The sequence below is a fragment of the Schistocerca piceifrons genome, chromosome 6, assembly GCF_021461385.2.
Source record: "Schistocerca piceifrons isolate TAMUIC-IGC-003096 chromosome 6, iqSchPice1.1, whole genome shotgun sequence".
NCBI lineage: Eukaryota > Metazoa > Arthropoda > Insecta > Orthoptera > Acrididae > Schistocerca > Schistocerca piceifrons.
In genome coordinates this window covers 396,427,034-396,439,905 of record NC_060143.1, presented here as the reverse complement: position 1 = coordinate 396,439,905, position 12,872 = coordinate 396,427,034, and the positions used below count along the sequence as shown (strand labels likewise).

Sequence of the window (12,872 nt, the reverse complement as noted above, 5' to 3'; positions counted from 1 at the left end):
TCACCTACACATCAACTCAGCCAATGAACACACCCGTCAACTCCTATCCTTAATAAAAGTCCTGAATCTTTCCTCTCCCACATCCACACCGGCTGTTCAGAGCATCCTCCTACAGGTCAACCGTAAATTAGAACAGCATGCCACCCTCCACCTCAAAAAACTATCCAATCTCCTGGTTTCCCACTTCCGGAAAGGAAACTCACTCACCCTTCACAACCTTTCCAGCAAACCTCAACCTCCTCTCATTGCACACAAACCCAGTCTCTCCCATCTACTCAATCTCCCACTTCCAGCTCCACTCCCACCAAAACCTCAAAATTCCAATCAACACAATCTGGAACCACAACACCCTAATTCATTAGCTAACCTTTCCCCCAAACCTCTCTCCCAATCTGAAACCTCTGTCCTATCCAAAGGCCTCACCTTCAGCCCCACTCCCAGATTCAACCAAACAGCCCTCGTCAAAGATTTACTGTCCTACACTCGTACTCTCTGCTGGAAATATCACTTTGCCACGAAGAAAAATGATCCTAACCCTACTCCTAATGATCCAACTCCCCAAGACACCATCCAAATTGAACCCTGCCTGGAACAGTTCTGTCCTCCGTCGCAGCGGGACCCACCTCCTCTTCCTCAAAATCACCCTCTCCAAACCTTCCAGGAATTTCTGAATTCCAGTCTTGCATCTCAATCCTTCTTAAAAAACCTTAATCCTACTCCCAAAATCACCACTGCTGAAGCCCAGGCTATCCGTGATATTAAGGCTGACCGATCCATCGTCATTCTTCCGGCGGACAAGGGTTCCATGACCGTGGTGCTTGATCGTCGGGAGTATGCGGCTGAGGGACTGCGTCAGCTTTCAGGCAACACCACATACAAAGTTTACCAAGGTAACCCCATTCCCGATGTCCAGGCGGAGCTTCAAGGAATCCTCAGAACCTTAGGCCCCTGCAAAACCTTTCACCTGACTCCATCAACCTCCTGACCCCACTGACTCCCCGCACCCCTACCTTCTACCTTCTTTCTAAAATCCACAAACCCAATCATCCCGGCTGCCTCATTGTAGCTGGTTACCAAGCCCCCACAGAACGTATCTCTGCCTACGTAGATCAACACCTTGAACCCATTACATGCAGTCTCCCATCCTTCATCAAAGACACCAACCACTTTCTTGAACGCCTGGAATCCTTACCCAATCTGTTACCCCCGGAAACCATCCTTGTAACCATTGATGCCACTTCCTTATACACAAATATTCCGCACGTCCAGGGCCTCACTGCGATGGAGCACTTCCTTTCATGCCGATCACCTGCCACCCTACCTAAAACCTCTTTCCTCATCACCTTAGCCAGCTTCATCCTGAACCACAACTTCTTCACTTTTGAAGGCCAGACATACCAACAATTAAAGGGAACAGCCATGGGTACCAGGATGGTCCCCTCGTATGCCAACTTATTCATGGGTTGCTTAGAGGAAACCTTCTTGGTTACCCAGGCCTGCCAACCCAAAGTTTGGTACAGATTTATTGATGACATCTTCATGATCTGGACTCACAGGGAAGAAGAACTCCAGAATTTCCTCTCCAACCTCAACTCCTTTGGTTCCATCAGATTCACCTGGTCCTACTCCAAATCCCATGCCACTTTCCTTGACGTTGACCTCCACCTGTCCAATGGCCAGCTTCACACGTCTGTCCCCATCAAACCCACCAACAAGCAACAGTACCTCCATTATGACAGCTGCCACCCATTCCACATCAAACGGTCCCTTCCCTACAGCCTAGGTCTTCGTGGCAAACGAATCTGCTCCAGTCCGGAATCCCTGAACCATTACACCCACAACCTGACAACAGCTTTCGCATCTCGCAACTACCCTCCCAACCTGGTACAGAAGCAAATAACCAGAACCACTTCCTCATCCCCTCGAACCCAGAATCCCCCACAGAAGAACCACAAAAGTGCCCCACTCGTGACAGGATACTTTCTGTGACTGGACCAGACTCTGAATGTGGCTCTCCAGCAGGGATACGACTTCCTCAAATCCTGCCCTGAAATGAGATCCATCCTTCAGGAAATCCTCCCCACTCCACCAAGAGTGTCTTTCTGCCGTCCACCTAACCTTCGTAACCTGTTAGTTCATCCCTATGAAATCCCCAAACCACCTTCCCTACCCTCTGGCTCCTATCCTTGTAACTGCCCCCAGTGTAAAACCTGTCCCATGCACCCTCCCACCACCACCTACTCCAGTCCTGTAACCCGGAGGGTGTACACGATCAAAGGCAGAGCCACATGTGAAAGCACCCACGTGATTTACCAACTGACCTGCCTACACTGTGATGCATTCTATGTGGGAATGACCAGCAACAAACTGTCCATTCGCATGAATGGACACAGGCAGACAGTGTTTGTTGGTAATGGGGATCACCCTGTGGCTAAACATGCCTTGGTGCATGGCCAGCACATCTTGGCACAGTGTTACACCGTCCGGGTTATCTGGATACTTCCCACCAACACCAACCCATCCCAACTCCGGAGATGGGAACTTGCTCTTCAATATATCCTCTCTTCCCGTTACCCACCAGGCCTCAATCTCCGCTAATTTCAAGTTGCCGTCACTCATACCTCACCTGTCATTCAACATCATCTTTGCCTCTTCACTTCCGCCTCGACTGACATCTCTGCCCATACTCTTTGTCTTTAAATATGTCTGCTTGTGAGATGTCTGCTTGTGTCTGTATATGTGTGGATGGATATGTGTGTGTGTGCGAGTGTATACCCGTCCTTTTTTCCCCCTAAGGTAAGCCTTTCCGCACCCGGGATTGGAATGACTCCTTACACTCTCCCTTAAAACCCACATCCTTTCGTCTTTCCTTCTCTTTCCCACTTTCCTGATGAGGCAACAGTTTGTTGCGAAAGCTTGAATTTTGTGTGTGTGTTTGTGTTTGTTTGTGTGTGATTCGACCTGCCTTTCGTTCGGTAAGTCAGATCATCTTTGTTTTTTTTATATATATAAAAAATAGGGAAACATTCCACGCGGGAAAAATATATTTAAAAACAAAGATGATGTGACTTATCACACGAAAGCACTGGCAGGTCGATAGAAACACAAACAGACACATACATACACACAAAATTCTAGCTTTGGCAACCAATGGTTGCTTCGTCAGCAAAGAGGGAAGGAGAGGAAAAGACGAAAGGATGTGGGTTTTAAGGGAGAGGGTAAGGAGTCAATCCAATTCCGGGAGCGGAAAGACTTACCTTAGGGGCAAAAAAGGACAGGTATACACTCGCACACACACATATCCATCCGCACATACACCGACACAAGCCGACATTTGCAAAGAGTTTGGGCAGAGATGTCAGTCGAGGCGGAAGTAGAGAGGCAAAGATGTTGTTGAAAGACAGGTGAGGTATGAGGGGTGGCAACTTGAAATTAGCGGAGGTTGAGGCCTGGTGGATAACGAGAGGAGAGGATATACTGAAGGGTAAGTTCCCATCTGCGGAGTTCAGACAGGTTGGTGTTAGTGGGAAGTATCCAGATATCCCGGACAGTGTAACACTGTGCCAAGATGTGCTGGCCATGCACCAAGGCATGTTTAGCCACGGGGTGATCCTCATTACCAACAAACACTGTCTGCCTGTGTCCATTCATGCGAATGGGCAGTTTGTTGCTGGTCGTTCCCACATAGAAAGCTTCACAGTGTAGGCAGGTCGGTTGGTAAATCACGTGGGTGCTTTCACACGTGGCTCTGCCTTTGATTGTGTACACCTTCCAGGTTACAGAACTGGAGTAGGTGGTGGTGGGAGGGTGCATGGGACTGGTTTTACACCGGGGGTGGTTACAAGGGTAGGAGCCAGAGGGTAGGGAGGGTGGTTTAGGGATTTCAGAGGGATGAACTAAGAGGTTACGAAGGTTAGGTGGACAGCGGAAAGACACTCTTGGTGGAGTGGGGAGGATTGAGATTGAAATGAGATCCATCCTGCTACCTCTCTTGATATGCTGCACTTCAGATCAGCACATGTGTGAATGTTCTCTTGGTAAACCCTGTCCTTCAGGTAGCCCCACAACTAGAAATCACAGGGCTTGAGATCAAGTGATTGTGCTGGCCAAGTATTTGGAAACCAGAATTAAATTTTCACTCTGCAGTGGAGGTTGCACTGATATGAACCTTCCTAGCAGATTAAAACTATGTGCCAGACTGAGACTTGATCTCGGGACCCATCCCTTTCACGGTCAACTGCTCTACCGACTGAGCTACCCAAGCATGACTCATGATCCATCCTCACAGCTTTACTTCTGCTAGTACCTCATCTCCTACCTTACAAACTCCACAAAAGCTCTCCTGCAACCTGGCAGAACGAGCACTATGTGAAAGCTTTTTAAATTACCGCTACCAGTCACAAACTTTGTTAAGTATTGTATTATTTATTTATTCTGTTACTTGTTTCGAGGGAATACTTCATCTTCAGGCTAAATGGCATTACAAAAACAATTTCAGAATAAGATCATATTGATCTTTTCATAAATGCTGTGGTTATCCTGTGGAAGAAGAGAAAACTTAGTAAGAGGCAATGTGACTTTGGAGGCTGGACTGATGTTTGCATGAAAATGTTTTGTAACAATCACTCCCTTTGTTCTTCTGGCATGGTAGTCTCATTGTGATGAGCTGAGGTGTTTCCGTTTCCGTGGCTCTCACCTCAGCCCATCACAAGTTACTTTTTCACCATTTCTATAAGGTTTATCAACTTTATTCTGTATTTAACTTTACTACTTTGGTGAATGAGGCAGATATAATGAATGGAAAATCCAGGATGGAATAATGACAATATTATGAAAAGAAGATATTGCTACTCACCATATAGCAGAGGTGTTGAGTCCCAGATAGGCACAACAAAAAGACTGTCAAACGAGTAAGTTTTCAGCCAAAAAGGCCTTCATTGGAATTAGACAACATACACACAAATCCGGGATATGCAATATGCACCCACATGGTATCATCCTATAGAAAAATTCTTTCTAGCCACCCAGAATCCCAAACCCCTCATCTGGTTCAGATTAATTGACATCTAGATAATCTGGATTAAGGGTGAGGACGCCCTATCCACATTCCTCAACACCTTCTCTCCCCATTCGCTTCACCTGTTCCTCCTCAACCCAACAAGTCACCTTTCTCAGTTTTGGCCTCCACCTCAAAGAGGTCTACATCAGTACATTCATCCATATCAAACGTACTGACCAACACAATACCTCCAGTTTGACAGCTGCCATCCATTCCATATCAAGAAGTCTCTTCCAAACAGCCTAACCACCTGTGGCCATTGCATCTGTAGTGACAAGCAGTCCCTCTCAGAATACCCCAAGGGTCTCACTGAAGCCATCACAGACAGTAATTACACTTCCAACCTTTACAGAAACAGACCTCCCATGTCATATCTCTCGTCACCACACACCTCTGATGTCCCACCATCCAGCTACAGAGGAGCACTCCCCTTGTGACTCAGTACCACCCAGGACTAGAGCAGCTGAATTGCATTCTCTGCCAGAGTTATGGCTACCTCTCGTCATGCTCTGAAATAAGGAGTGTCCTAACCAGTATCCTTACCACCCCTCCCACAGTGGTATTCTGCCACCCACTGGACCTACACAATACCCTTGTCCATCCCTTGCCCAGCCCCTTCTCCCAAGCCTGTGCCTCATGGCTCATAACCGTACAATAGACCTAGATGCAAGACCTGTCCCATACATCCTCTCACAACCACCTACTGCAATCCAGACACAAGCAACACCTATCCCATCACAGGTTGGGCTACCTGTGGAATCAGTCATGTGTTCTACAAGCTAAGCTGCAACCACTGTGCTGCATTCTACTTGAGCATGACAACTAAAAAGGTGTCTTTCTCCACAAATGGCCACTGACCAACTGTGCCCAAGAAACAGCTTAACCACTCAGTTGCTGAGCACACTGCCCAACACAACGTTCTTCATTTTAATGACTGCTTCACAGCCTGTGCCATGTGGATCCTTTCTACCAACACCAGCTTTTCTGAATTGTGAAGGTGGGATCCTTCCCTGTTGTATATTCTATGTTCCTGTAACTCTCCTGGCCTCAACCCTCATTGGTCACTTCCCACTCCAGCACTAAACAGCCCTCTATTCCACCAATTCACCCACACTCTTTTTACTTCCTTCCTTTTTTCCTTTTCCACTGCCCCTACTCCATACACACACACATACCCCCCCTCCCCCCTCTGCCCACTGTCTAACCTTCTGACTGCATCTAGCTGCCCTAACCTCTCTCCACCTCATTGCTTATATGCTCCCACAAGCAGCACTTTACTGTTCCCCATCCCTGCCCTGCTATCCCTTCCCCTCCCCACCCCAGCATCCTCCTTACCCCCACTACCCAGACTGCTTCTTTTATCATGCACTGCTGCTCGCAGTCTGGCCTTGGCAGCCAGACACTGTGGTCAGGTGTGTGTGAGCTGCATTTATGTGATGTGTGTTGTCTAATTCCAGTGAAGGCCTTTTTGGCCAAAAGCTTAGTTGTTTGGCAGCCTTTTTATTGGGTCTGTATGGGACTTGACATCTCTGCTATATGGTGAGAGCAGTCTATCCTTTTCATAATATTTTCAGATAAACTGAAAGATAAGACTAGTAGTAACTTACATGTGGAATGATGATTCCAGAGCCAAACACCAAATTTACAACATTGGTGTCATATCTTACACCTGAATTGTTCAGAATATTACATAAAAGTGTCAAGAAGATATCAAATGATTTTATCCAAATAATTCAGTGCCACACAGGGAAGCCACTGGATATTAACAGAGCTAAATATTTCATTTGATATGGCAGAGACTCAAATACATTGTACATTTTTATAAATGATTTGTTCCTTGGGCAAATGCTAACATCTCACACTGTACAGTGTATAGAGAAGAGTTGTGTTCTGACACTAACATGAAGAAGTACCAAAAGTGTACAGTAAATACAGAATGATTTGGAACAAGTAAGAAGAGGAAAATTCTACAAATCAATGTGATTATAACCATGGTATGAATTTATGTGTTATTGTCGAATTTGGTAGTCAGAAAAGTATTTAACAACCTAAGATTTATATGTTACTATGTTAATCAACTACATTATGTACAAACATTTACACTTAAACAATATAATTATATTAGAGAAGGGAAGTTGCTATGAACCGGTTAGTGGAGATGCTGAGTCGTGATAAGCGCAACAAAAAGATTCACACAATTATAGCTTTCGGCCATTAAGGCCTTTGTCAGCAATAGACACACACACACACACACACACACACACACACACACACACACAGACACACAAGAACTTGCACACACGTCTCAGATTACTGAAACCACACTGCAAGCAGCAGCACCAGTGCATGAAAGAGGTGGCTGGGGTGGGGAGGGGGAGGAATGGATAGTATGGTGGGGGTGCCGGACAGTGAAGTGATGCAGTTTAGACGGAGGGCAGGAGAGAAGGGGGGGGAAGCAGAAAGGAGAGAAATGAAAAGACTGGGTGTGGCGGTGAAATGACGGCTGTGTAGTGCTGGAATGGGAACAGGGATGGGGCTGCATGGGTGTGAACAGTGATTAACAGAGGTTGAGTGAGACAAGGAGGGTTACAGGAATGTAGGATGTATTGCAGGGAAAATTCCCACCTGTGCAATTCAGAAAAGCTGGTGTTGGTGGGAAGCATCCATATGGCACATGCTGAGAAGCAATCATTGAGATGAGGGATATCGTGGCCATTCATGCGGACAGACAGCTTGTTGGTTGTCATGCCTACATAGAATGCAGCACAGTGGTTGCAGCTTAGCTTGTAAATCACGTGAATGGTTTCAGAGGTAGCCCCGCCTTTGATGGGATAGGTGATGTTAGTGACTGGACTGGAGTACTTGGTGGTAGGAGGATGTATGAGACAGGTCTTGCATCTAGGTCTATTACAGGGGTATGAGCCATGAGGTAAGGGATTGGGAGCAGGGGATGTGTAAGGATGGATGAGTACATTGTGAAGGTTCATTGGACGGCAGAATGCCACTGTAGGAGCGTTGGGAAGGAAAGTGGGCAGGACATTTTTCATTTCAGGGCGCGACGAGAGGTAATTGAAACCTTGGCGGAGAATGTAATTCAGTTGCTCCAGTCCTGAATGGTACCGAGTTACGAGGGGAATGCTCCTCTGTGGCTGAAATGTGGGACTTTGGGAGGTGGTGGGAGTCTGAAGAGGTAAGCACGGGAGATTTGTTTTTGTACAAGGTTGGGAGGATAATTACGGTCAATGAAGGCTTCAGTGAGACCCTGGTATATTTTGAGAGGGGCTGCTCAGCACTGCAGATGCGACAACCGTGGGCGGCTGGGCTGTATGGAAGGGACTTCTTGGTATGGAATGGGTGGCAGCTGTCAAAGTAGAGGTATTGCTGGTGGTTAGTAGGTTTGATATGGACATATGTACTGATGTAGCCATCTCTGAGGTGGAGGTCAACATCTAGGAACGTGGCTTGTTGGGTTGAGTAGGACCAGGTGAAGCAAATGGGGGAGAAGTTGTTGAGGTACTTGAGGAATGTGGATAGGGTGCCCTCACCTTTTTGTTGTGCCTATCGCGACTCAGCACCTCTGCTATATGGTGAGTAGCAACTTCACCTTCCCTAATATTGTTACATTTCATCCTGGATTTTCCATTAACAATATAATTCATATATACAAGTATCATATAATGATTTGGTTTTTACTAATTAGTTGTTTTTAATGTAATGTCATGAAAACTGATTTATGTACATACATTACATCTTGCTACATACTAAAAGTTTTTAAACTTATCATTGAGTTTATATATAAGTCAGTCATGCAGGTTCTTGGCCACTAAACTTGTGTTATAGTCTTAAGAGACAGGAAATTCTAAGCAAGTTATATTCTATTTTAGTATTATTATTATTATTATTATTGCTGTTGTTAAATGAAAATAAAATCTGGACATGAAAATCATGCATGACATAGGTTCATTACACATCTTGTGATGCTAGTTTAACATTTGTTATTCTGAATTTCTATGTCAATACTGGTATTTCTGTGTCTGCTAAATATAATTTAACTTATGCCCATGGTCATCTGGATATGGTACGTACTTTTAGATTGTACTGTGATGTGTCCTTCTCCTGATCATAAGTTCTTGTAATTATTTAGATGTTCATCTTTCCAATGTTTTATTCACACTTCTTTCCAAGTTAGCCTTCTTACAAAGAAGAGTATCTTAATTTTTTATAGTTTTCTTGTTAGTCAGTCCCTTTGCAACTGTGTAAGAGAAAAGTAGGAAATTTAGGGTTTAACACCAATCTGATGTAGAGGTTATTAATGACAGAGCCCAAGCTTAGATTTGGGGAAGAAATGAGAACAAAATCACCTGTATGCTTTGTAAGGAACCACCTTGGCATATGCCTTAAACGTAAAACTAACCTTGGATGATCAGATAGGAATTTGAACTAGAAGTTAGTCCACCACATTACCTTCTTGCTTGGCCAGCTGTTTAGTATTTTGTGACTGATGAAGATTTTAATGGATAATTACTGAATGAGAAAAGTGGAGACAGGATTTCTTGATGTACTGATATAGTTATTCCTCAGATGTAGTTCAAGCGTTATTTTTGTCTTAAATTGATTTATTGTGCAAGTTCCATGTTAATGTTAATATCTCTATATCTAGTTTTGTGTCTTAAGGTGCAGTGATGAAAAAGTACTGGCTACCAAAAGTAAAGACTGTGCTACAGAGACCTGTGAGAGAAAGTCGTGCATTGGTTCAGATGAATGCTTGTACCAGAACACAAAATTTCACTACAATTGTCAGTGTCCAGATGGTGAAACAGGCATGAACTGCAAGTTTTTGGGAGACAAATCTGCCTTCAGTCTCACGGCCTGGAGTTTGACAGCCTTGTTACTAATCAGTATCTTAATTCTTGGTAAGAGTGAAACCATAATTAGCAATAATGATGATTTCTAATATATATTAATTATTATTTATTATTTCTGTCTTAATATAATTCATAACTAGAGTTTTCAAAGTATTGTTCACACTTCTTAACTGTTGTACAAAAATGTTTATTCTAGGCAGACAATCGTTGTATTGGAAGGTGGTTGTTGAAAATCTTGCCTTCAAAGGCAGGCTGGCACCACCCTTAACATGTGGTCCACAACCAGATCTCCCTCCCATAACTCCAAATGTTGTTAACATTACACACACACCCTCATCAAACAGCCACAAAACAGCACCCCCCTCTCCTGAGAGCAGTTTCAGATAATTTGTGACCCAAGTCCAAGCGTAATAAATTTTTACTTCAGCAATTCAATCATTATCTGACAGCATAATAAGCAATCAAGACTTGAAAACTACCCACCACAGTTCATGTTTTATTAGCTCCAGTCACATATCAAGAGAAAAAAGTGGTGTTTGCACAAGTACATAGTTGAACATCAACCTCTGTTGTGTGTTTCATCCCAATCAGGAAATTATTAACCAACTGAATTGAACATGCAGCAAAATTTCAAAACTCTTACAGTCTCAGCATAGTTTTCAGTTGGCTACTCATATTGTCTTGGCACTGGGGTGCTGCATAGCTATTTCCACTTCTGTTAAGCTTTACAAAAAAATATGGGAAACACATCTACATTACATAATGCAATCCCTTACTTAATGTCCATATATTACAAAGAATTGAAATATTTATTCCCTCATTGTTTGAACTGTCTCATAGTTTAGAAAACATTAGAACTAGCTTGTAGGAGAAGGTGCAGCATATTTGCAGATAAATAGTCCTTATCATGCAAAGCTGGTCTCAGTGTCAGGGCTGCTTCCTGTGTTCCAGTGTAACCTTTTGAGACGATTTTGTCCAGGGTTCATTTAAATGACAAGTCACTGGAATGTTATGCTGCTGTTAACCATTTTCTTCTTTTGTTTCAGTGTTCTTGAAACACATTTTACAATAACATAAACAACACGACATTAAAAAAAGTTTTTGATAATATAATGTATCTGGATAGATAAAAAAATCTACTCGTAGCACCAGGAGAACACAAATATATATATTAAAAAAAAGTTTTACATACGCAAGCTTTCGGAGGCAGTGGTTCCTTCTTCCAGGAGAAGGGCTGAAGGAGAAGGAAGAGAGGTGAAGGAAAATGACTGGAGAAGTTTAGATAAAGGGATAGAGTTTGGAAAAGTCACTCAGAACCTCAGGTCAGGGGAGACTTACTGGACGTGATGAAAAGGAAATGATGATTGTCGGGAACTGCACCAGATGAGATTTGAAAACCTGTGAGCTTAAAGATGGAAGGCAGGGTAATATTGAAGACAGATCTTACTGCTAAAACATTGTGCACAAGTTAATAAGAGTGAAAATCTAAATGCATTGCATGTTACAGAGGTGGGAAGAGTATGGCAAAAAATGGATTGGTCAGAAAATGAAAGATGTAGAACACTAAAATTTAGTGAAGAAATGCTGAGGGAGAAATTATTGTAAATTAAAGTGAGGTGGGTAGTGAGAACCAAGGACACATTGTAGGGCTAGTTTCCACTTGCAGAGTTCTGAGAAACTGGTGTCTGGGGGAAGAATTCAGGTGACACATGTGGCGAAACAGCCACTGAGGTCATTACTGACATGTTGTAGAGCATGCTCTGTAACAGGATAATGTGTCATGCTGGTATACACCCTCTGCCTATGCCCATTCATCCTAACTGATAACTTAGTGGTAGTAATGCTGACATAAAAAGGCCAAACAGTGTTTATGTAACAGCTGGTGTGTGACGTGTCATTTCACAGGTGGCTTTCCCTTTGACAGTATATGTTTTGCTGTCCGCATCTCGTGGTCGTGCGGTAGCGTTCTCGCTTCCCGTGCCCGGGTTCCCGGGTTCGATTCCTGGTGGGGTCAGGGATTTTCTCTGCCTCGTGATGACTGGGTGTTGTGTGATGTCCTTAGGTTAGTTAGGTTTAAGTAGTTCTAAGTTCTAGGGGACTGATGACCATAGCTGTTAAGTCCCATAGTGCTCAGAGCCATTTGAACCATATATGTTTTGCTAGTTACAGGGCTGGTATATGTGCAGTAGAAGGGTGCATAGGACAAGTTTTGTGTTGGGGATGGTCACAGTGGTAGGAACCATAGGTTAGGAATATGGATGCAGAAGGAGCCTAGGATCTGACAAGGATATTACAGAGATTGGAAGGGTGATGAAAAGCAATTCTAAGTGTGGTGAGCAAAATCTCAGACAGAATGGATTTCATTTCAGGGCATGATTTAAGGAAGTCATGGCCTTGTTGAAGTAGCTATAATCAGCTGTAATCACAGTCAAGACCACGATAATACTAAGTGACAAGTGGTGTGCTCCAGTGTTTTTAGGAGCGATCAGCAGTACCAGAACTGGATGTGATAGCCTAGAAAATCTGTTTTTGAACTAGGCTGGTCAGTTAATTACATCTAGTGAAGGCCGAGGTGAGAGTGATGGTGCATTGCTGTAAAGAGTCTGAACAAATACATTTGCCTGAAGGCATAGGCTGTATGGGAGGGAACATTTGACACAGAAAGGATGACAACTTGTCAAAATGTAAGTAGTTTGTTTGCTAGTAGATTTAATGTGAACAGAAGTATGTAGTTGGCCTTCAGTGAGGATGAGGTCAACATCAGGAGAGTGGCCTGAGATTCGGAATCTTACCATGTGAAAATTAAGTGGGATAAGGGATATAGAGGTTGCAAGAATTTTAACAGGTCAGCCTCACCATGTGCACAAATGGCAAACATGTCATCAATGTACTAAAACCAGGCTAGGAGCTGAAGGCTTGTGGATGCTAGGAAAACACACTCCAAGTGG

At 43.8% G+C, this 12,872-nt stretch overlaps 1 protein-coding gene across 1 annotated transcript in view; it reads left to right on the top strand.

Annotated features, from left to right (window-relative positions):
* The window catches only part of LOC124803129 (neural-cadherin-like), a 55,639-nt gene that overhangs the window by 11,061 nt on the left and 31,706 nt on the right, over positions 1-12,872 (top strand). The window contains exon 2 of the mRNA XM_047264308.1: positions 9,734-9,972. Coding sequence (XP_047120264.1) covers positions 9,734-9,972 — 239 coding nt within the window. The remainder of the gene's footprint in view (positions 1-9,733; positions 9,973-12,872) is intronic.